At 41.7% G+C, this 23,976-nt stretch overlaps 1 protein-coding gene across 1 annotated transcript in view; it reads right to left on the reverse strand.

The window, feature by feature from the left end:
• Window positions 1-1,827: 1,827 nt before the first annotated feature.
• The window catches only part of LOC308472123 (uncharacterized protein), a 32,735-nt gene continuing 10,586 nt past the window's right edge, over window positions 1,828-23,976 (reverse strand). Inside the window, exons 9-18 of the mRNA XM_080996621.1 lie at window positions 23,446-23,629; window positions 20,197-20,461; window positions 12,170-12,332; window positions 10,811-10,960; window positions 10,171-10,331; window positions 7,956-8,132; window positions 6,497-6,638; window positions 4,384-4,571; window positions 3,264-3,405; window positions 1,828-2,536 (exon numbers count right to left, since the gene is read on the reverse strand). Of these exons, the coding sequence (XP_080852747.1) occupies window positions 2,349-2,536; window positions 3,264-3,405; window positions 4,384-4,571; window positions 6,497-6,638; window positions 7,956-8,132; window positions 10,171-10,331; window positions 10,811-10,960; window positions 12,170-12,332; window positions 20,197-20,461; window positions 23,446-23,629 (1,760 nt within the window). The 3' untranslated portion in view covers window positions 1,828-2,348. The remainder of the gene's footprint in view (window positions 2,537-3,263; window positions 3,406-4,383; window positions 4,572-6,496; window positions 6,639-7,955; window positions 8,133-10,170; window positions 10,332-10,810; window positions 10,961-12,169; window positions 12,333-20,196; window positions 20,462-23,445; window positions 23,630-23,976) is intronic.

A 23,976-nucleotide genomic window follows, 5' to 3' on the forward strand; every position in this document is an offset into this window, starting at 1 on the left:
GATCTATAGGTGGTACATGACCCCAGTCAAGCTAGCAAAAATTTATCATTTGCCTGATAATAAGTGCTGGAAGTGTAAAGAAACTGAAGGTACTTTCTATCACCTTTGGTGGACGTGCCCGAAGATTAAGGCTTTCTGGGAAATGATATATAATGAAATGAAAAAGATACTTAAATGTACTTTCCCGAAGAAACCAGAAGCCTTTCTCTTGGGCATTGTCGGCCAACTGGTGTCAAAGAAAGATAGAATCTTTTTTATGTATGCTACGACAGCAGCAAGAATACTCATCGCAAAGTATTGGAAGACACAAGACTTACCCACTCTGGAAGAATGGCAGATGAAAGTGATGGACTATATGACACTGGCTGAGATGACTGGCAGAATCCGCGACCAGGGGAAGGAGACGGCGGAAGAAGAATGGAAGAAATTTAAAATCTATCTTAAGGACTATTATAAACTTGATGAATGTTAGAATGTCGAGGTTTTGAGAAAGAAAGGGTTACAGCGATATAAGATTAGACTGAAGGAAAGATTAAGAAGACATATGTTTGACAGAACTATTTAGAAGTTGCTGGAAAATTTTGGACATTGGGATGCAGAAAGGGGAGGTATGGGGGAGTCCGAGAAAGAAGGTTTATGAAAAAAAAGGTCATGAAACTATACGTGTTTGTATGTCTTTGTATATGTTTGTATTGTTTTAAAAATTTTGTAAAACCAATAAAAATTTATATATATATATATATATATAAAAAGGAACTGGCGGTAGTTGGCTTTGTTTCTGGTACATTTTGAATTCCTTGTACATACTTGTCCAGGGTGGGACATGGTTGCTCCACATAAAAGACTTCCCTCTTCCAAGAATGCTTAAAGCTCATGTGTCCAAGGCAACATACACGTGGATTTTCAGAGACACGTATATCAGTTAAACAAATTTTGAGCTAGAGTGTGAGGAACTGGAAGAGCCAGTTTCATGGTGCTAAAAAAAAAGTATGTGATGCAAACAAATCAGAGTGAGTGCTCATTAAATAGCTGGCTCCCCTGAAAACTCCTGGTGCTCAGAGATTGGGTGTAACATTATAATACTGACTATACAAACAGTATTCAAAGTGGACCTAGCACTGAAATCCAGAAAAAGGCAGAAATAGGAGGGTTCTTATATGCAACTTGGCAAGTGTTGAGCAGAAGATGCAACAAAAACATCTGAGGAATGTTAGGGAATTCCAAAGTTGATAGAGTGCTGGCTTGAAGGAGTGTGGCTACCATTCATGGGGAAATGGAGAGATAAAAACTGTGTACGAAAGTGAAAATCTGTTACCTCCCTGGAAGAGCAAAGGAAGCTTCTTCTTTATGAGGGGACGCTCTTTTTGCAAATTGTCTCAGATGCCAAGTGTGGTGGTGCGCACCGGTATCAACAAAGAAGGGCATTAAACCATTAAAAAATCATAGTCCAAGATTTCTTGCACCCATTTATCTAATATGTGGCAAGTTTCATGCCCCTCAAAGGGTCTACTATGCCCGTAATTTCATCCCATTTTACCAACAAATTAAAGGGGGAGGGGGAGATACAGGTGTTTGCAGCAATTTGTTGTGAAGCTTTATAAACACCTTCAACAAGAAACTGATGTGTGATATTATCAAATGCTTTTTCTGCATCTGGAAACCTAACTACTCGTTCAAGATTTGTTTTTCATGCATAAATGAAGTTGTTAGCATTCGTCTGTCTCAGGAGACAATGGAGGAGTGCAACTTTGTGGGTGAAGTCAAACCACTGGAGGGTTACAGCACCTGCTGTGGCTGTTGAGACCAATAAGGAACAGATGCTGTATATAAAGGTGACCAGTTGAGCTGCAGCAGATGCACAGCTAGATTTATTATTTTCCTAATATTATCCTTCATTATGCAAAATCCATCTTGATCTATATGATTTTTAATTATGATCCTTTTTAGATTTTTTTTTAAAAATGCTACTGTTATAGACTTGTTACAGAATTCAGTTTACCCATTTGTAATATCTCATTCTTCACTTTAGAAAGTTGTTGTGCTAACATACTCCTAAAGATCATAACACTGAGATTCCATCTGCTCCCAAAGCTTTATTGATCTTTGCCCTTTTTACTGTATCTATCACTGGATTGATGCTTCTAATGTAGAAGTGGCTCAGTTGTGTTTTCCAAGTGTTGCACTACAACTCCCAGCAGCCCCAGCCAGCATGATGTGAGCTATAGTTTGGAATATATAGTTTTTCTAAGTACTGTGTGATTCAGATCTCCCAATAATCATAGTCTTCCTACTTCAAATATACTGAGACGCATTGGCACCACCCATTTTGCTTTGTTGCTGTCACTGGATCATATTGAACGTCTAATGAATTTCAGTGGCAAGTCTCCTTTCATCAGGCCACTGTCCTCATACAAAGTAAATATATCCTTGTCTTTGGCATCTCCCACCAGCTGGAAGGTGAATTTCTGGAGCAGAGCACCGAAGAACAGGAACAGCTCCATCCGAGCCAGGGCTTCCCCTGGGCATGCCCGTTTTCCTGGGTGAAAAGAAGGGGGCAGTGCTCATCAGTCACCAAAGACCTATATAGTGCCCAAGAAACTCAGCCAACACATTTTGAAATAATGGAACTGCATAAGAAAGACAGCAGTGAGACCATTTCTCAAGTGGTCCTGCAATTCTCTGTTTCCACTGTGATATGAAGGTGAAGTGTTTCAGGCAAGTATGTTTTTGGAGATATTGGTCTCATGTCATTTTCTCGATTCTTTGGCTGATTGGTGGACTTCTATTCTGAGCATGTTATATAACACTAAAGTACTGCTTGGCTTATTCTCCTGCCAGAAAACACAATAATGTGGCTTCCGTCTGTGTGTATGTGTAAATCTTTGCTGAAAGCTACACATAAGCAGTTTCAGAGCAAAGAAATATAAAAGATTATGTGAGTGTGAGTTACTCTTTCCTCTCATTTCATCATGCCAACTCTCTTTCTTAACACAGAGCCCAAGTGGTTCCTGTAGCTAGTGGTCCAAAAGTTGGGAACTGAACTGTCCCTTCCTCAGGCTGATGCTTACAAATTTTCTGCTCAAGATGCAGGAAATGGAGGACAGAGGCAGAGAGAAATGTCTTGTGGGTAGACAATCCCTCCCCAAACCTCTTACTTATCTCCTGGCAGCACTATCACTTCCTGGAGTCCAGCTGCCCACCCATCCACATGCCAGCTGCTGGACCCAACCCCACAATATAAGAATCTAGGTCTATAGAGTCACCTGCGGAAAAAGGCATGAAGGCAGCCCTGTTCCGGAACTGGCCCTTCTCATCCAAGAAATGACCCGGGTTAAACTCTTCTGGAGTCTCCCACTGGAGAGGATCAAAGTGCACAGTTGAAATCTCTGCACAGACTGCTGTGCCCTTTGGGGAGAAGATAGAGGTTTCATTATTTGTTTCAGCTTCATAAACATAAGACATTCTGCCTCCATTTCAGTGATCTTTGACAGTGTCTTACCAATCCTACCATTCCTGGTTATGGGACATTTATCTGATTCTAATTACCGTATTTTTCGCCCCATAGGGCGCACCGGCCCATAGGGCGCACCTAATTTTAGGGGGGGGGACAAAGGAAAAAAATTTATTCCCCCCCCCAGGTGCAGGGCTGGGGCGGGGGAAGCCCGAGCTTCCCCCGACCCCAGCCCCCAGAACAGGCTTCTATCCGCAAGCCTTGGGAGCCCGGCGGGAACTCCCGCTGGGCTCCCCAGGCTTGCGGATATCTGCCCGAAGCCTGGGGCGCGCTCCGCTGCGCTCCCTGGGTTTCAGGCTGTAGGCTGCTGTCCGCAAGCCTTGGGAGCCCGGCAAGAAGTCCGGTGGGCTCCCAAGGCTTGTGGATAGCTTCCTGAAGCCTGGAGAGCAAGAGGGGTTGGTGCGCACCGACCCCTCTCATTCTCCAGGCTTCAGCGAAAGCCTGCATTTGCCCCATAGGACGCACACACATTTCCCCTTCATTTTTGGAGGGGGAAAAGTGCGTCCTATAGTTCGTGACTCCATGCACATACTATATGCCTTCTGTTCATAATTTTGATACAGTATAGTGTTATAAAAATACTGTCAGTATATTATTAGCCGACATGCTGCTTGTTGTTTTTCAGAGTCATATACATAAGAAGCAGCCATCTTATGCGAGAGACTGATTCCTAAAGTTGGCTGTCATATAGAGAAACAAGTCATTGCACAGCATTCTGAAAAATCACCATGAATGTGGGGGGTGAGGTTGTAATCAGCATATCTTGTCTCTGCACTGGCTGGGACTGTGGCAGACCAAAGTCATTGATGGGATGATAAATCCCTCCCTCCTCCTCTCCACAGTAACCTGATCATTTCACATGTGACACAAACCTGGGGGATAAGATAGCCCCGGAATTTTGTAGGACGTGTTGTTGCACGTGGGATGCTCTCAAGGCTCCCTTTTTGATATCGTTGAACCTCATGGAGAACAGCATTGGTGTAGGGCATCCTCACCCTATCTTCCATGCCAGGGATACGGTTGGCACCTACCACATCATCGATCTCCTGTTGAACTTTTTCTGTAAGAAAAAAAAATTCAGCTCTACTTCCAGAATTCTGAAACTACTTCTCCTCTGACATAGTGATAGCCTTCAACATTCTCCAACCGGAAGGAAAAGTAACACCGACTTACATGAATTTGCATCCTGGCAGGAGCCCATTTTTAAAGATGGCATGCAAAGATGAAAGGAATTCGGCTTTTGTCCCCTTTGCTAAAGGGGATCACCTTAGGTTACTAAAGGATATGGGCTTTTTATCTTAGAGATGTTCATGAAATCATGCAAAACATGTTGAATAAATGGTGTGGAAACTTTATGCAATCTCCTCACACAATACCTTTTATTCATCCATTAAACTTATATCCCACTCTTCCCCTCCCCCCCCCCCAAAAAGGAGTCCTGGGGTAGCAAATCAGGGTCAACAAAGGCAAGGGCCTGGCATTAGGCTCAGGACAGAAAAGATAAAGTTCTTCTTTGCATGATGCATATTTAAAAGTCATTATTTGCTGCCACAAGACAAATTCATGGAGCCATTAGAATCAGAATGAAAACCTCTGTTGGGGAGTCTAACGTCTGAATACCAGGGACTAGGAGGACTGTTGCTTTGAGGGATGGAGGAGGAAACCATTTAAAACTGGTTCATACACGGAGTTGGGCTCGGATAGGATCGCCTCTGGTATCCAGTGGCTACATCTGTCCAAGGGGCTGGTGCTAATGTAACCCACTGCTTTAGATCATTTTAGCAAGAGCTGAGGCAGGGAGCAGCCAGCATTATGAGCAAATAGCCTGTTCTCCTTTGTGTAAGGCTGTGAACTCTTAAGAATAGCTCAGTAGTGAAGTTTCCTTAAAGTTTTAGGAGCAGTTATTCATTGCATAGTAAGGTCCTTCTTTGTTGAAGTATGTGTTTTATAAAGGAATGTAAGTTTTAGTTCCTGAGTGCCAAATTTGCTGGAGAGAAGGGCTGTGGAGTTGAGGTGAATGAGAAGATGCCCTTTTCCCTCTGGGAAAGATAAACATCAGTCTCCAGGAAGACAGAACATGAAGGACAGAACTCTGGGAGGACAGTACTCTATTGTCGTATTAATTTATGATAATTTTATCAATTTTACATAAATTATATCATTGATGTAGCATCCTTATTTATGTGCTGGTTACTTTCGGAAAATTGGAGTGCATATGCTTATAATATGCATATGATAGCGTTGTCTGCAATGTTTATAGCCTCGAAAGTGGAGCACTTCTCACTGAGATCTATGAGATAGACAGGAGTTTTAGAAATCCATAGATAGATATATAATCCATATCAAGTTTTTCAGAAAATTCCATTAATGCTCAGCTTGAAAACCTCCCAGAGGCATCTCTCTGGTCACTTTTGGACACGGAATACAGTGGTACCTCAGGTTACAAACGCTTCGGTTTACAAACGCTTCAGGTTACAGTCTCTGCTAACCCAGAAGTGGTTCCTCAGGTTAAGAACTTTACCTCAGGATGAGAACAGAAATCACGCAGCAGCAGCGGGACGCCCCATTAGCTAAAGTGATACCTCAGGTTAAGAACAGTTTCAAGTTAAGAACGGACCTCCAGAATGAATTAAGTTCTTAACCCGAGGTACCACTATATGGGAATAGATGGGCTGTTTGGTCTCCTCCAGAAATATTATCCTTATGTGCTCCATCTGCCAACATGTATTACTTTTTAAAACATAAAAAACCAAAGCAATCCTCAAAACCTATCCTTAATAAATAAATAGTCATAAAAAATAAAAGTGGAGGGAGCATGGTGGATCCTGGTGGAAACCTTTACCATGGACCTAGGAGAAGACATTTTGTGAGCAAGTTGTACTGACTATGCAGTTTTAATGTTTGTTTGTTTTTTCTTTCTCTTTACTATTACCCTTTCCACCTTGGAAAGGCAGAGCCTTTCAGCCTTTGGGGCAATTTATGTACCTTGAATGTGTGGCAATCTAGCCATCACCAGAAGGGCACAGCTCAAAACTTCACTTGTGGACAATGACCCAGCAATAAAGAGTTCCTGCACAATCACAATAAGCTCCTCTTTGGTGTAGATGGCCTCAGGATTGGTTTGGTCCTGTAAAAAGGAAAAGGGAAAAGAGAAGAATTTAAAACATCCATTTGAAAGAGTGACGGAGGAAGTGAGACATATCAATAAATGCAGTAACTGGATGGAGCACAATACTTGCATGGTTTATTACAGTGTAAGTACAGTGTTGTTTTTTAATTGAATATACCGTATTTTTTGCCCTATAGGGCGCACTTTTTCCCCTCCAAAAATGAAGGGGAAATGTGTGTGCATGCTATGGGGCGAATGCAGGCTTTTGCTGAAGCCTGGAGAGCAAGAGGCGTTGGTGCGCACCGACCCCTCTCACTCTCCAGGCTTCAGGAAGCTATCCGCAAGCCTCGCGCGCCCGGCGGGAGGTCCCACCGGGCACGCAAGGCTTGCAGGCGGCAGCCTCTTCTGGGGGCTGGGGTCGGGGGAAGCTCGGGCTTCTCCCGCGCCAGCCCCGTGCCTGGGGGGGGGAAATAATTTTTTTTCTTTATTCCCCCCCCAAAGAAATCTAGGTGCGTCCTATGGGGCGGTGCGTCCTATGGGGAGAAAAATACAGTAGTTTTATTCAGGGACATTTCTCTACAAAAAGGGGTGCTGTTTCATGGAGTTGCATCCTCCAATTACATACAAATGAATATACCCCCCCAAAAAAACTACTATACTCAATCAAATAACTCATTAATTATTTGATATAGTGTTTATTTGGGGGGGGGAGTATATTCATTTGTAAGTAAGATCAGATTTTCAAATGATGCCAAAGGTCTTGTGGCATTTAATGGTCAATCCAATCCACTCAATCTACTTGCTGATCCAGAAGTGTTGCTGAAGGAGGCCATCGGGGAAACTGAAGCATTAGGCAAGCAGACCTGATTGGCAAATAATAAAAGTAAATCATAATTGTTGTGTCTGAATGCACCACCTGACATTAAGAATGTCAAACTCTGGAGGGTCTGAGACATCTCAGTCTTTTCCATGCAGTAACTCAGAAGGAACACAAAACCTGCATGGCTTATTGCAGCATATCTATAATGCTGAAAATAAAAAGATAACTGAAAACCAAATAATAGAACCATGAAGAAAACAATCCCATGTATAGATATAATGATGGGCATTATTTTTTCATCTGCTCTCCTGTGCTTGGTTTGATGTCTAAATAAACTTGAGGGAAGATGCCCCCACCTGAGATTAGCCTGGAGATCATCCCAATGGCCAACCACCACAGCCAGAATGCAGGATCAGAATGAGGGAGGGCAGCAGCCATATGAGACAGTTTCAAATGTAGCCACAAACAAGAGACATCTCAGAAGCATGGAGAAGGGAAATTATATAACCTCCTACCTTCTCTGACTTCATAAGGAAGCAGTCGATATAGTCACGGGGGTCCTGATAATCCAGGGTCTCCTTGTGGGATTCCACCCTCTCATTGATGAAAGCATGCATTTTTTCAAAATTTCCTAAAATCTTTTTGTGCTGTCCAGGCAGGTAAGGCATTATTTTCGAGAACACATTATAAACCTGGAACAGAAACAATACATAACAACTGTATATTGAATTTATCATTTTAGAACTGCCTGCTGAGTCTATGGATTTAGGGATGTTGGAGAAATCTACTGCAAAATGTTTGCAATCCATGGCTCTTTCAAGAGGAATGACAGGATTTAAATTTAATAAACAAACAAGCAATTGTAAATAAATCCTCTCTCCTCCTCCTCCTCCTCTTCTTCTTCTCGGTCTCCTTTATTTACAGTCTACTATATTTACATATTTATTATCACTAGATCCTGCCCATATCCACTGAGGCAGAAATCCTAACTATGCCTGCCCAGAAATGAGGCTTACTGAATTAAACTAGGCTTACTCTGAGGTATGTGGGGTTAGGATCGCAGCCCTAATTGACTTCCTACTGTGAATTGTAAAATAAAACATTGTTTTTTAAAAAGCAAATGCATTGTTTATTTTTTGTCCTGCTTATTCTCTGAAACAAAATAATGTAGAAATAGGTTCTAGATCTTTCTACAGCAAAGACTCATTTAAAATAATGTTAGGTTAATTGTACCTTGTATGCAAGTCTGGCCCATCCATGAAGTGGAGTGAAGCAGGTACCTCAGGTGGTACTTGAAGGGTACCCTCCTTATATGTCCTACCCACCCCACTCCTTTCTCTGCTGGCTAAGAATTCACCTTGTTTTGTCTCAAGTCATGAAATGGGATGCACCACCCCTGGTTGAATGTTTTTGTGCTTAGTTGATACATGTACCATACATATTAACTCTGAGTAGACTAGAAACCAGAACACTACGGAGACAGGTTCAGTGGCAGAGCACCAGGTTTGCACGCAGTAGGGCCCAGGCTCAATCACTGGCATACAAGGAACTCAAGAGTAGCTTGTAGGAGCCATGCGGTCTGAGCTTGTAGCAACCAACCCATACGTCCTCACATGCTGAGCTTCTCAGACAGACCAGAGAGAAACAAAGGGTTAATTGCCCAGTCTCTCCCACACTTCTACTTATCTTATGCCTAGAAAGCACAGCTCCAAGCAGATTTGCACTTGGCCCATTCTTTCTAGGCACAGGTCTGACTGGTTCTGCCTTTGCCCTGCTGCTTCCCCCCAGGAAACCCACTCTTTAGTGCTTAATCAGAACAAACAGCAGTCTGCAGAAAACCTGATTGCTGTTTGTTCCAATTCAGTACCAAACAATGGGTTTTCCTGGGGGAAAGTGGTGGGGCAATCTGAGGTGTGGATAACCTCATAGTTGTCAGGGAAGCTTTTTAGTGATATCAATTGAAAGGCAATCCATGATAAGAATCAGTGCCATTTTTCTAGAAAGAGGCACCAGAACTCACCATGAACACCTTCCTTGTTCTCTTAGAATGCCAATAGCACGCACCTGAGAGGTGCCAGAATTGAGTTTCACTGAGTTCCAGCTAAAGAAAAGCCCAGATAAAAATATTTTCCTTATACTCCCTGGGAAAGGGGAGTGTCCGAGTTTCAAACTCATTTCCCCTGCCCCAAGCAGATATTCAGCTCAGCTCTGACTGCCTTTACACCCTTTAGATATATAAAAAACCTTCCAGTAGCACTTCTGTTTCAGTGTATCTGAAGAAGTGTGCATGCACACGAAAGCTCATACCAATAACAAACTTAGTTGGTCTCTAAGGTGCTACTGGAAAGAATTTTTAAATTTTGTTTTGACTACGGCAAACCAACACAGCTACCTACCTATAACTAGAACCCTTTAGATAAGCAATCCTTTGATAATGAATAACTGGGAAAATTCACCGCTAACCCGGGGAAGTGCTCCACCAACATGCCTACAGAAGAATTTCTCTAGGTCTGTATTTTGAGTGGTTAATTTGCTGATGCTCTGCAATTAAAGCCAAGATGTATGTGATTTGTGTCATGTGGAATTTAATGCAGACAAGGATCAGAGAAAGTGGAAACGGTAAAGGGGAATATACCCCAGGGTGCACCTGGTTTATACCAGGCCCATGTCCACTAAGATGAACCAAGGGTCTGGGTCCATGGGATATACTTGTAAGAAGGAACAACATACCTGTCCCATATAACTCACAAGGTAACCCACAAAAGCCTCCATGATATGCAGCTTCTCCAGGAAGACCTGATCTTTGTACTCAAAGCGACTCCCAAAGACAACAGAACAGAGCACATTAGAAACAGCAGTTCTCAAGTGTTTTCTTATATCAAAGGCCTGCCCTGCAGGAGCAAAAGGACACAGTCAATAGAGTTTGGCAAGGTGGATATTCTCTCCCTCTGCCTGCACGACAGAATAACGTAAACCAGAACTCCTTGCACAATTGAACCAGACACATGGTGCATTTTGTATTTCTCTTATATTAAAAGATAATTAAGTTCCTTTTACATGGAAATGATAGTATCAGCAGCTCCTGTATTCCCTTTATTTAGCAAGATGTAAGTGCAGCTTAACTGTTGAGGATAACATTATGGACTCCCCAAAGGAGGAAGATGTGCTACCCCATATCTGTGGTCAAGAATTCCCTGCACAAACAGAGCTTGGTGCATTCAAGGTGTACCTTACAACTCAGCCAAGTTCTTTAATAGGAATAAATTCATGAACACTTGTGACATAACTAACAGAAATCCCACTTTCTGGGACTGTTCCTGCCCTGAAGGACTTCAAAATTGTGTTTGTAATAAGGATAACTTGGGAAGACCTTTTGCGGTTGCCATTGCCTCCACCAGACAGAGAACTTCTTCCTGCACCCTCGTGGACATCGCTTTCTTCCCCATTCCAAAATCCCGCAGGGTGCTGAGTGTGAACCGGCGCAGCTCTTTCCATCTTTTCACAGATCTGCTGGACAGTCCTGAAAGCAAACAGGTGAAGATCCTTCCCTTAGAAGGAAGTTTTCTCAGCAGGAAGTTTCTACATTGTGGCACTTTGTCCATTCAGACTATATTCCCATTTGTAGTTGAATCAAGCCATGGGTGGTTTGTATGTAACTTTTGTATCACATAATAACAGTGCTGAACTATAGCGTAAACACGTTGTGTCGTTTCTCCACATTATTAAATGGCACTGGAGGAGAGAGGACAGGCAAACTCTTCTATGGGTCATGTCATATCACGGCTTTCATTAAAATATCTGTTATGGGCAAAATGTTGGATTTGGTAAAAGAATAAAATTTCCTAGATGCCTAGATCCAGGTTTGGGGCAAGTACTCTTTGGTAAGAGAGCCCCAGCAGAGATTTAACATCACAAAACATGCAGCAAAGTAAAGCATGGGAATAGGCTTTTGGACCTTTAAAAGATGCCCTTCTAACTTCTTTCCAAATTTTCCCAGCTATATGCTTATAAGTGGTAAGGGAAGGGGCAGAACAAAGAGTTTGGTAGCCCTTCCTCCCAAGCTGAGCCAGCTAAGCTTGGCATGACAGCTGACTTTATGATCTTAACACCTTCATGTGTTTAGAATTAAGCATGTTGGTTATTTGAGACTGACTATATCCCTCACGGGACGCGGGTGGCACTGTGGGTTAAACCACAGAGCCTAGGGCTTGCCGATCGGAAGGTCGGCGGTTCAAATCCCCATGATGGGGTGAGCTCCCATTGCTCGGGCCCTGCTCCTGCCAACCTAGCAGTTCGAAAGCACGCCAAAGTGCAAGTAGATAAATAGGTACCGCTCCGGCGGGAAGGTAAACTGCATTTTCGTGCACTGCTCTGGTTCGCCAGAAGCGGCTTAGTCATGCTGGCCACATGACCCGGAAGCTGTACGCCAGCTCCCTCGGCCAATAAAGTGAGATGAGCGCCGCAACCCCAGAGTCGGTCACAACTGGACCTAATGGTCAGGGGTCCCTTTACCTTTACCTTTATATCCCTCATAGTAAAGGAAGAATTCAGTTCAGGGCTCTTATTTGGGTGGGAAACTCCTGTTTGCGGTAACATCTAGCTCCACCTGAGGTTGAAAAAGGGAGGGCTCGATGTCTGCTTATTCCTACTTGTAGACCCCTGAAAATGAAGACTGCTTCTCCCATTAAAATGGAAGCAATAAAAAAATAAGCACAGGACTCCTACCTACCTTTAAAATGGCTCACTGTATCACTGAAAGGCAAGGCAGGACGCCCACCAAATTCTTCAGCATGATCCAACAGAGCATCTTTCACCACTTCGTATCCACAGAGTACCACCATGGGCTTGGGACCCAGCCAGACAGTAAAGATAGGACCCCATTTATCATAGAGCTGATGGTAGAATTTTAAAAATGCATGGATTATTAGGCAACACCTGTTCTGGATATATCAGTGGTGGCTGGCCCATTATGGCAACCAGGGTTTAGCCCTACCAAGTGAAAACCCAGCAATTTATTTTTAAATCCCCCCAATCTCAAAGCTATAGTCTTTTTTGTTCCACACACTCTCCCATTTCCATGAGTACTGGATACTTTTCTGTCAATCAGCTCTCTGCACCACTCAACTAATCAGAATCCAAAAGTGTTGCTCTAGCTAGGAGGTCCCACACTTTTCTTTCTCGAAGCAGAAAAGCCTATTTTTATTTGACCTAGCTATGCAATTTCCCCCTTCTCACCTACTGACATTATTTCAATTCAACCAAGATAACTGAAGGTAATTGGCCTGATAATTTGATAGTCCCAGGGGCTAAGTGTTCTTTATTACTGCATTTGCAATAGTTCAAGTAAAACTTATCTGAGAAAGAAACTGCTTTTGCAATTTTTATAGATGTTTATTGTTTGTTTACAGATAGTTGACTTGGTGATATTATCTCGTGTCGATTGCAGTAGTCATTGTATCACCACCCTGTTCATTGTTTTATCAGCAAGAAGTAGGGCAGCAATATGAGATTCTGCACATTTTAAATGGGAATGGAGCTGTGTGAAGAGAGCCTATTGGAAAGCAAAAGGGTGTGGTGGTCAGACATATTTGAGTAACTGAAGAAAAGGGTTTAGAAACAATGTGGGGCTGTTAAAGGGAAGGAGGAGAAAAAAGAGAGGAGTTGATGAATCAGCCAAAGAAATTGCTATGTGAATTACTAAGTGCTGAAGACATTTATTAAGCACAAATCAAGGGAAGAATCAGCAGACAAGTGCTGATTAATAAGGATTTGTATATAAAGCTGGATGGATTAATTGCAAAATGAAATATGAGTGAATGAAATGATCTGGTAAGAAAAAAGTAAATGAATTTAAAGCGAACCTAGGGAAAATTAAGTAACTTATAGAAAAGAAATATCAACTGAATTCTTTTGGAGAAATGGGTCGGGGGAAAGGCACCTACACCATCCACTTCTTAACTCACTCACAAAGAGAAGCTTCTGTTCACAGCAGAAGGGTGGCTAGGTGACTATCCAGTCCTGGGACCCAAGGAAATATCTTCATGTTTAAAGTTTAATATAGGGGGCACTGATCCAACAGGAACTGAGCAGGAAGAGCAAACAGTCTGTTAATCATTATGGATGTTTATGGGGATATACACTGAAACTTTTTCAAGGGCATCATAGGAGGCTATTGACACTGGTCATGTGTCTCAGTCAAGGCAAATGCACAGCCTTGATCAGGAGGGCTAAACCAGTCAAGAGAATAAGACAGTGTGAACTCTGCTACTGCAGAAACGTTTATATTTATATAAACGTTTACATTTATATACCACCCCTATCTTCCAAGGAGCTCAAAGTGATGTACATGGTTCTTCTCCTTCCCATTTCATTCTCACAACAACCCTGTGAGGTAGTTTAGGCTAAGAGATGGTGACTGGCCCATGGTCACCCAGTGAGCTTCATGGCTGAGTGGAAATTCAAACCCTGGTTTCCCAGGTCATAGTCCAACACTCTAACTATTATGCCACATGTGCTAAGAAAGGAGAAATGAACTCCAGAGAACCTGAATGAATTCTTTGCAGATGTATTCATTGTTAAGGTGTAGGGCAGATACATATACCTGAGCTTACTTTTTTCTAGGAGCAGGTTTGGCCCTATCATGAGGCAGAGAGAGGCAGCGGTCTCAGGCAGCAAATATTATGGAGCAGTGAGTGGAGAGAGCGGAGAGTGTACATGCACTAACATAGGTCACTGCCCTGAAGGTGCTATGGAGAATGTTGAGATAAGAGTCAATGGTCTGCTGGACTTTTGTACATGGAACAGGACGGGGAGGAGGCAACTTTTTGCCTTTTGCTTCAGGCAGCAAAACACCTTACGAAGGAAGTCTACAGAATGGAAGCAAATAGGGGTGGCATTGAAACTGGCAGGTTATTGTAGAACTGGAAAGTTGCCAACAACAATTAAAATTATCAAGAGGCTGTGCCTCTAGGAAGAAAAATTAAAACATTTGGAGCTTTTTGTGTTTAGGGAACAATGTACTAAGAGGAGACATAACAGAGGTGAATCCAATTTATCATGGTGTGGGGTAAGAACACTAGTTTGCTTTCCTTTTTTTTTTTTTAAAAGATATTTATTGAAGTTTTCAAAATATTACAAAAAAAGAAAATAATGACAAAAAAGAAAATACAATGAGTAAAAAAATAATTAACAGAGTAAGAAGAAAAAAAGAAAAAGAGAAAAAACCCTAACCCTAACCCTTCCCACCATGTAAAAAAGAAGAAAAAAGAGAATTCCAAATAAAAAACAAAAAAGTGACAAAATTACAAAAATCCCAAGGTTTAAAAAGGAAAAAAAAACATTTAAAAACAAGTTCATTATTTTCAGACCCTTAACTGTCATTGCCTTCTTTCTTAGACCTCCTCCCCCTCCCTTCCTTTGTATCCTAGTTATTAATTATCCCAGCAATTCCTTTCCTTTCCATGTTTCATAAAATTCTATCATTACATTACCCTAGACTATTTTAATCCTATCTTTCTGTAATAAAATAAACCTTACAGTTTAAAACTTAAGTCTTAACCTTACCATCTTCTTATAATCATAATATTCTTTCATAATTCTTTAAGCATTTTTACTAAAGCCAGGTAGTTTCTTCCAACATTTTTCTATCATTCATCAACTTTATAAAACATTCTAATAATAAAAAGAGAACAAAAAATATATATAAACAAATCCAATCTTTATCCAACGTCCCTTCCTCCTGGTTCCGGGATTTGTCAGTCCTTATTCCCATCAGTCTAACCCGGTGACCTTATGTCCGAGGCCCTCAGGTCACTTCCATGGCCCTTCCGCGGCTCTTCTTCATATTTATAACTGTAATTTCCCTTATCTCCTACTCGTGGTAACTCCAGCTTGACAATGTCTCTTGCTCGTGGTAACTCCAACTTGATAATGTTTTTAACCCTTCTCGACAGATCAGACCCTTTTCCGTATTCATCGCTGCATTCCATGTAGTATTTAAAAGCATGTTTCAAGGGCCCTCCAAAATTGAGAGCCCCCACAGTCCCAGACGTTTCGCAGCCCATTACCATGTTTAAAAAGTCCAGACATCCCAACATAGGGGGGTCAATCCAGCCCCCCATTTCCAAACCACACCAAACTTTTCCTTTCCAGATCTGGCTTTTTCCAAATTCATTTGTCCAGTCCAAAGGATCATACTCCTGTTGGGTCTGTTCTGTCAAAACACCCTCCTGATTTGATACCACAAACTCCTGTTCTATCAAAACACACTCCTGGTTTAAATCCTGAGTGGGCTCCACATGTTTTCCCACAGTCTGGTCAAGACATTCCACTGCCTGTTTAAGATTTCTAGTCGAAATAACCATCCAGTTCACCTTATCGTGTAATTCTTCCAGTAAAGCATTTGTTTTGTAAAAAACAGACACCAAGGCTTCTGAGTACATTGTCCTGCAAAGTCAAATACTTTCCCACGGTTATTTTGTAACAGCTGTCAATTCACTGGAGTTAGTTACAGTTTCACAAGCTCCCCCTAGGGGGTAGACTTATGTTTATTCTTGCTACAAAGTTTCCTTTTTTTCCAAAATACCTAAGATACTTTGTCCATATATATTCCTTTAAAATGCGAAAGGGAACAGTGGAATCACAAAGTTTCTCTTCTTTTAGCTGTCTGTCAAAAAGCGGTTATCTTGGTAAACTCACGTCAGTCCTGACACCCCGCTCCAGGATCAGGACGGAGGAAAATTACTTCCTTTTAAAGTTACTTCAAATAGTCCAAAAAAAAGATTCCCAATTTAAAAATGTTGAAATCCACTCTTTTAAAGACGATTTTCTGAGCTCTAGTGTAAATTGCCTTTGCTTTATTCTGTTTACAAAAGAATGGGAGGGTGACTTCCTGTTTAGCCCTTCCAGCTCCGTACCAAATAAATAAACTTTTTTTTTTATAGTCCGATTCTGTCCTTCTCAGAAAACTTTGTTTGATATCCAATTGTTCAAATTCTAAGTACTCACGGGTGCTTGTTTTAGAGTCCAAATTGTCCCAGGAAAAAAGGCAGCGCTCTCCGGCAACAGCTATGTGGCTTCGCTCCATGGAAATAGCGATTGACTCACAGCACCGCGCCACTTCCCCCTCCTCACTTCGGAGCCTGTTAGTGGGTTCCTTAGTGGATTGGGGGGGCACTAAAGGTGCCCGCCGAGTCCCACGGTCACAGGCTTCATCCGCCTGTGATTTTGGATGGGTCCCCGCTTCGCCGTAGCGGAGTAGACCCTGTTTACCGCGGAGCCAATCCCTCCAGTTCAGAGGGAGTCCGCCATTGCCGGTGGCGCCACCCCGGAAGTACCCACTCACTAGTTTGCTTTCCTGGTCCAGTGAAGCGGAATGGTGGGACAATCAGGATAAGCACAAAGAGCTCCTTCTCAGAGGCAGCACTACCAGAAGATGTCTGGATGGTCATCAACTTGGACAGATTTTAAAGTGGATTAGACAAATAAGGCTATCAATGGCTGCTAGGCAAGATGGCGATACATTACCTGCAGATGACACATAGTATGCCTTTGAACATTAATTGCTAACAAGACAGCAACATAACACACACCCCCAACAGCATACGAATCAATATGGCTAATTTGACCCAACAACCCCTCACGCTCTCTCTCACACACACAAACAAAACTCACTGTAATAAACCAAATGCAACCAACCAGTCTCTTTCGCTGCCAACAAAAAAGAAATAAATGAATACAGTAGTACTTCTGGTTACGTACTTAATTTGTTCTGGAGGTCCATTCTTAACCTGAAACTGTTCTTAACCTGAACCACCACTTTAGCTAATGGGGCCTCCCGCCGCTGCCGCGGCCAAGTAATTTCTGTTCTGATCCTGAAGCAAAGTTCTTAACCCAAGGTATTATTTCTGGGTTAGTGGAGTCTGTAACCTGAAGTGTATGGAACCTGAAGCGTATGTTACCCAAGGTACCACTGTAGATGCAAGAACCATCCACGTGATGCTAACACAAAACCCCACACATACACTATGCAAAAGATGCAAATATCATTACTTTTTTTAAAAAAAGAATATTTATTCCAATTTTAAGATTACAGAAAAAGAAAAAAGGAAAAAAGGAAAAACAAATCACATACATCCTACAAAAAACACACACACAGTACAAAGAAAAATACAAAAGACAAAAAATCACAATAAAAAAGTAACAAAAAATCAAATTAAACCATTAGAACCGTTTTCCCATTTACTTGTTTCCGTGACTTCCTCTCACTTCTCTGCTTTGTATTCTAATTTGAATCGTATCTCCAGCAAATCCTTCTAACCTTCTTTTCATTTACTTATTTTAACATTCGAAAGTATTTAATTCTCCTCTATCTTTATTTTACACTTCTTATTTACTTATTCCATTATACTCTGTCTGCCAATACGGTCTAATATTCTTCTCCAACCTTTTCTAACATTCTTTTATATTACAGTATTTCTGAAGATATATTTTAAATTTTTTCCAATCTTCTTCCATCGACCCTTCTTCTTGATCTCGAATTCTGCCGGTCATCTCAGCCAGTTCCATATAGTCTATCACTTTTCTCTGCCATTCTTCTCGGGTAGGCAATACTTGTGTCTTCCAGTATTTCCCAATAAGTATTCTTGCCGCTGCTGTCGCATACATAAAGAAATTCCTGTCTTCCCTTCGCACCAATTGGCCGACCATGCCCAAGAGGAAGGCCTCTGGTTTCTTCAAGAAAGTATATTTCAATACCTTTTTTAGTTCATTATATATCATTTCCCAGAAGGCCTTGATCTTTGGGCACGTCCACCAAAGGTGAAAAAAAGTACCTTCATTTTCTTTACATTTCCAACATTTATTATCAGGCAGATGATAAATTTTTGCTAGCTTGACTAGGGTTAAGTACCACCTGTAAATCATTTTCATAATATTTTCTCTTAAGGCGTTACAGGCCGTAAATTTCATACCTGTGGTCCATAACCGTTCCCAGTCAGCAAACATAATATTATGCCCAACGTCTTGCGCCCATTTAATCATAGCAGATTTAACCATTTCATCCTGTGTATTCCATTTCAACAGCAGATTATACATTCTTGACAGATTTTTAGTTTTAGGTTCTAACAATTCCATTTCCAGTTTAGATTTTTCCTCCTGGAAACCAATCTTTTTATCTAAGTTAAAAACCTCCCTTATTTGATAATAATGCAGCCAATCTCGAACTTTAGTTTTTAATTTGTCAAAGCTCTGCAATTTTAATTTATCTCCAACTTGTTCTAAAATTTCACAATATTTTGGCCAGTTTGTCTCCATATTTGTTTTTTTCAAAGCCTTAGCCTCCATTGGTGACAGCCACCTTGGTGTTTTACTTTCCAACAAATCCTTATATCTCACCCAAACATTGAATAATGCTTTCCTGACAATATGATTCTTGAAGGCCTTATGCGCTTTGACTTTGTCATACCATAAATATGCATGCCACCCAAACACATTATCAAAACCTTCTAAATCTAAAATGTCCACATTTTCAAGAAGTAGCCAATCTTTCAGCCAACAAAAAGCGGCTGATTCATAGTAAAGTTTAAGATCTGGCAGGGCAAATCCCCCTCTTTCCTTTGCATCTGTTAGTATCTTAAATTTTATTCTAGGCTTTTTGCCCTGCCAGATAAATTTAGAAATATCTCTTTGCCACCTCTTGAAACAGTCCATTTTATCCACAATTTGTAATGTTTGGAACAAAAACAACATTCTAGGCAACACATTCATCTTTATCGCTGCAATTCGGCCCAACAATGATAACTTCAATTTTGACCATATTTCTAAATCCTTCTTCACCTCTGACCAACATTTTTCATAATTATCTTTAAACAGATTCACATTTTTGGCAGTCATATTCACCCCTAGATATTTCACTTTATTAACAATTGTTAATCCTGTCTCTTTCTGAAACCTCTCCTATCTCTATCTCTGTATCTCCTTCTCTATCTCTGCAAATATCATTACTACCCTTCGAAAGATCATTAGTCCCACCTCTCTCTCCCCACCTCATCCTCCCTCCTCCCCCAACCTCACAATGCCTATGATAGTAATGTCTCAACCAAGCATTACTGACCTGTAGATAGGGCTCTACTAACTGAAAACAGAGACATTATGCAGGGGCGAAACTAGGCTTTCTTTCACCTTAGTCAAAGACCCAGTTTGGCATATCCCCGCCCCCATTTATGTACACATACCTACAGGTTGGGAGCCTCAATGGTGCCCCCTGGAAGCATCACTTGGGGGGGGACCCGGCTAGGCCCCCCCCATAGCTACACCACTGCGTAATATGTCCCTTTGTTATCCATGAAAATCTATAGCAGCAATAATAATAAACACTGACTGCTAAGGCAGGGGGTGGGTGCAGAGCAGAATTGCAGGAGAATGTACACCTTGGAGAATGGATAGGTCTTTCATCTAGTCCCTCAGGATTCTTTGTATGTTCTTAAAGATGGTGCTCTCTGCAGCCTCTCAGCAAGGCAGCACTTCCAGGAAGAGACAAAGAGAATGGGAAACATTCCTTTTATTACTTCCCATCTGTTCACTTATGATGCAGGAATATTTGGGCTCCTCAAAGCAGCAGATAGAATCAGGCATACCCAGACTAAAGAAGGGAGAAATTAACTTTGTGCCTTCCTGTCTCTCTGTCCTTTTATTCTAGCCAAATCTGCTTTACGGCACGAATGAAAAGTGAAAGTGGTCTCCGAGAGGTGGACTTACCTTTGCATAGTTTCTGCTCAGAGGCAAGACGTCTTTCTGCAGAAGATTGCCCAGAAGAAACCAAGGAGTGGGCCCTGGAGGTAGTTGGGCTTTCTTCTTGTACATTTTGACAGAGAACAAGAGCAAGGTGAAGAGGAGGCTGAGAAGCAGCAGAGCTTCCACCCCCATTTTTCTCTGTGTTCTTTTGGTCAGAAATCTAAGAAAATACTTAAGAAAGACAAGGTGGAAGAAAGCTGCCTGCTGGAGACCCAACCCAACTCGGACTCTGGATTATCTCTGTTGCTCTTCTGGTGTTCGTTTTTTAAATGTGGCCTTTAATAATTAACAGGGAGAGTTATTCATTAATGTATATTGAATTTAACCTTGACTTTAACCCTCTGGGGCACATGAGAGATAAGAGTACATGGAGGCTGCTGGCAAATATATGCTATCTGAGAAGCCAGTCAGTAAAAAGGTGTGTTTACCTGCTGCAGGGAGGATGTTTACCTTCTTTTTTGAATCTGCACATGCGCCTTTAAACACACTTTACTTATATCTATCATCTATCGATCTATCTATCTATGCCACATTAAAACTGTGAGTGAGGTATAGATGATAGATGTTTCCCGGCTGCCTTTCTTGGTGTACTCACAGCAATGTAATTTTATCTGCAAGTCAGCAGGAGAGAGTTGTTTGGGATGAAAATGGAAAGGTGGAGGTTGATAGCCTGAACACATATTCCACTATCACCACCATCCCACAAACACAACACACACACCTGCATACACCAGCTTCATCCTCAAAAAAGTCAGAATAATGCTCTGTTGATTAAGGGAGAATGCAATCAAATACATGCAACACCTGAAGAAATAAATTCAGAGTTTCTAATGTATTATTTTTTGTTGTATAGGAAAGAAAAGTAACCTTGATCTGTGAATGCTAAAGTTTATTTCTGCATTTGGTTCTTCTGCAGTTAGATCTGCAGCAAACTAAATCCATGGCAAGCCTTTGCAGCTGAAAGAAATCAAGGATGTCCTTGATAGTATGAAGATGGAGAAAGTCAGGGGAGACATCAGGTAACAAACTTTTCTGCCGACAACGGTCAGTGGCTGGTTTCTTAATTGGATGCTTTTTCTTGCTAGGCCCCAGGCCCGAAGAGGAGGGGCCATCTAGTTGGGCATACATCCCCTTGCCCCTAGCTGGGACACATGAGGTCTTCTTCTTCTTCTTCTTCTTCTTCTTCTTCTTCTTCTTCGGTGATCAATCTTAGCAGAGTAAGATTGTCTTCCATGAACACGGTTTTAACAATGAGTCTGTAAGTGACTGTGGAGGCCCCTGGGTCAAGGAGATGTAACTTTACAATCTTTAGAAGGCATCTGAAAGCAGACTTGTATAGCTTTTTATATGTGTTGGAAGCCTTTCAGAGTGTAGATACTTGTCCAGGGTGGGACATGGTTGCACCACATAAAAGATTTCCCTCTTGCAAGAATGCTTAAAGCTCATTTGTACAGCGCACATATGTGTGGATTTCTTGAGACACGTGTAACAGTTAACAAATTTTGAGCTGAACTGTGAGTGTGAGGGACTGGAAGAGCTAGTTTAATGGCACTTATTTATCTCCTAGAACAGGCATAGGCAAACTCGGCCCTCCAGATTTTTTGGAACTACAACTCCCATCATCCCTGACCACTGGTCCTGTTAGCTAGGGATGATGGGAGTTGTAGTCCCAAAACATCTGGAGGGCTGAGTTTGCCTATGCCTGTCCTAGAACCACCAGATTTCTCCCAGCACCCCAATCCCACCCACACATAGGCCACCAACCCCAATCGGACAACGTGAGAACCTGGGCCCATCAGGTCACCTGCAGAAAAAAAGGCATGAAGGCATTTATTTTTTATTTTTTGGAATTGACCCTTCTCCTCCAAGAAATGACCGGGTTAAACTTTTTTGGATTCTCCCAATGGTGAGAGTCAAAGTGCAAAGTTGTGAACAGTGGACAAACAGCAGTTCCCTTCAAGTATCTGAAATATATATATATTTCTGAAGGCAATTTAGTTTTGGTACACTGCAAAATGGATTTCTTCACGAATTTACGGATTGGATTAGAATTTAATTTCAATCTTTAAAATTTCTTAATCCCCCCAAAGAAACGGATATTATTGCATGTTTTTGCTGCATGTAGAAATGTAATAATAATAATAATAACTACTGCTTTATTTTTTAGTTTTTCAGGCAAAACTAGATTTATTATTTTCCTAAAGATACCTTCTGTAAAACAAAAACAAAACATATTGACATAGTATTTCATTTAGTTAGGATCCTTATTATATTTTAAAATTACTGTCATAGCCTTAATTCAGGTAATTTACTGTTTTGAGAGTCGAGTGGACTGCAAGAAGATCAAACCCCTATCCATTCTTAAGGAAATCAGCCCTGAGTGCTCACTGGAAGGACAGATCATGAAGCTGAGGCTCCAATACTTTGGCCACCTTATGAGAAGAGAAGACTCCCTGGAAAAGACCCTGATGTTGGGAGAGATTGAGGGCACAAGGAGAAGGGGACGACAGAGGACGAGATGGTTGGACAGTGTTCTCGAAGCTACCAGCATGAGTTTGACCAAACTGCGGGAGGCAGTGGAAAACAGGAGTGCCTGGCGTGCTCTGGTCCATGGGGTCACAAAGAGTCGGACACGACTAAACGACTAAACAACAAACTGTTTTGCAGTATCTGCTTCACACACACCTGTAAAGGTATTATCACTTGACCTTCCATTCATTTTTGGAGCCTTGTTTTACTTCTGTTCTGTTTACTGTGAATAATTGGCATTGAATAATGGGCAATGTGTGGCATTGAAAAGTGAGGATAGCAACACATTATCACCCGTGCAACCTGCTAGCAACTACTAGCTGGGATGATGGGAGCTGATGTCTGAGAATATCTGGATTAGCCTGTTCAATTTCTGCCTTGTCCAGGGGTGCTAACTTTAATAAAATATGGGGGGGGGGGTTTAAGTCCTGCCCTGCATAATTGATCACAAGATGCAGCATATGCACCCTATTTGAATGGTAATATCTATCAACTTGGAGGGCAGCCTCCTCAAATATTTTACTGGGGGGCGGCTCCTATGGCCTGTTCCACCTAAGCTTGGAATATTTGGTTTTCCTCAGTACTGTTGGATTCAAATCTCTCAGTGCTTCCATTCTACTTACTACAAATAGTTTTGGAGGCACTGACTTGATCCCTTCTGCTTAGTTTACCTCACTGGATCACTTAGAACGTCTAATGGCTTGCATTTGTAAGCATGCGCTCTTCATTTTGTACTGCATATGAAAAGATGTTACGTCCTTTTCTTTGAAATCTCCCACCAGCTGGAAGGTGAAGTTCTGGAGCAGAACAGCGAAGAACAGGAACAGTTCCATCCGAGCCAGGGCTTCCCCTGGGCATGCCCGTTTTCCTGGCAGAGAGAAAGAAGGCAGAGCCAATCAATAACCAAAGACCAAGATAGTGCACAGCAAATGCTAGAGTTTAAGAGTTTTTTTAAAAAACAAAAAACCAAAGCAAGCATAACAAAGGCAGCAATAGGGCCAATTCTCAGTTGGTGTCTACAGCTCTCTGTTTGCACACTGTTATGTACACGAAAGGTCAAGGTGGTTCAGCAAGTAGGTTTTTGAACTGTTGGTCTCCAGTTTGTCTTGCTTCTCTGACTCGTGGGTGGCATTTCATTGTAGACATGTTATGTAGCATCAAAGTACAGCAGGATTTGGAAGACCTGCTTGATGCTAATCTGGAATAGGCATGTTT

The sequence above is a fragment of the Podarcis pityusensis genome, assembly GCF_964106645.2.
Source record: "Podarcis pityusensis genome assembly, chromosome: 2".
NCBI classification, from domain to species: domain Eukaryota; kingdom Metazoa; phylum Chordata; class Lepidosauria; order Squamata; family Lacertidae; genus Podarcis; species Podarcis pityusensis.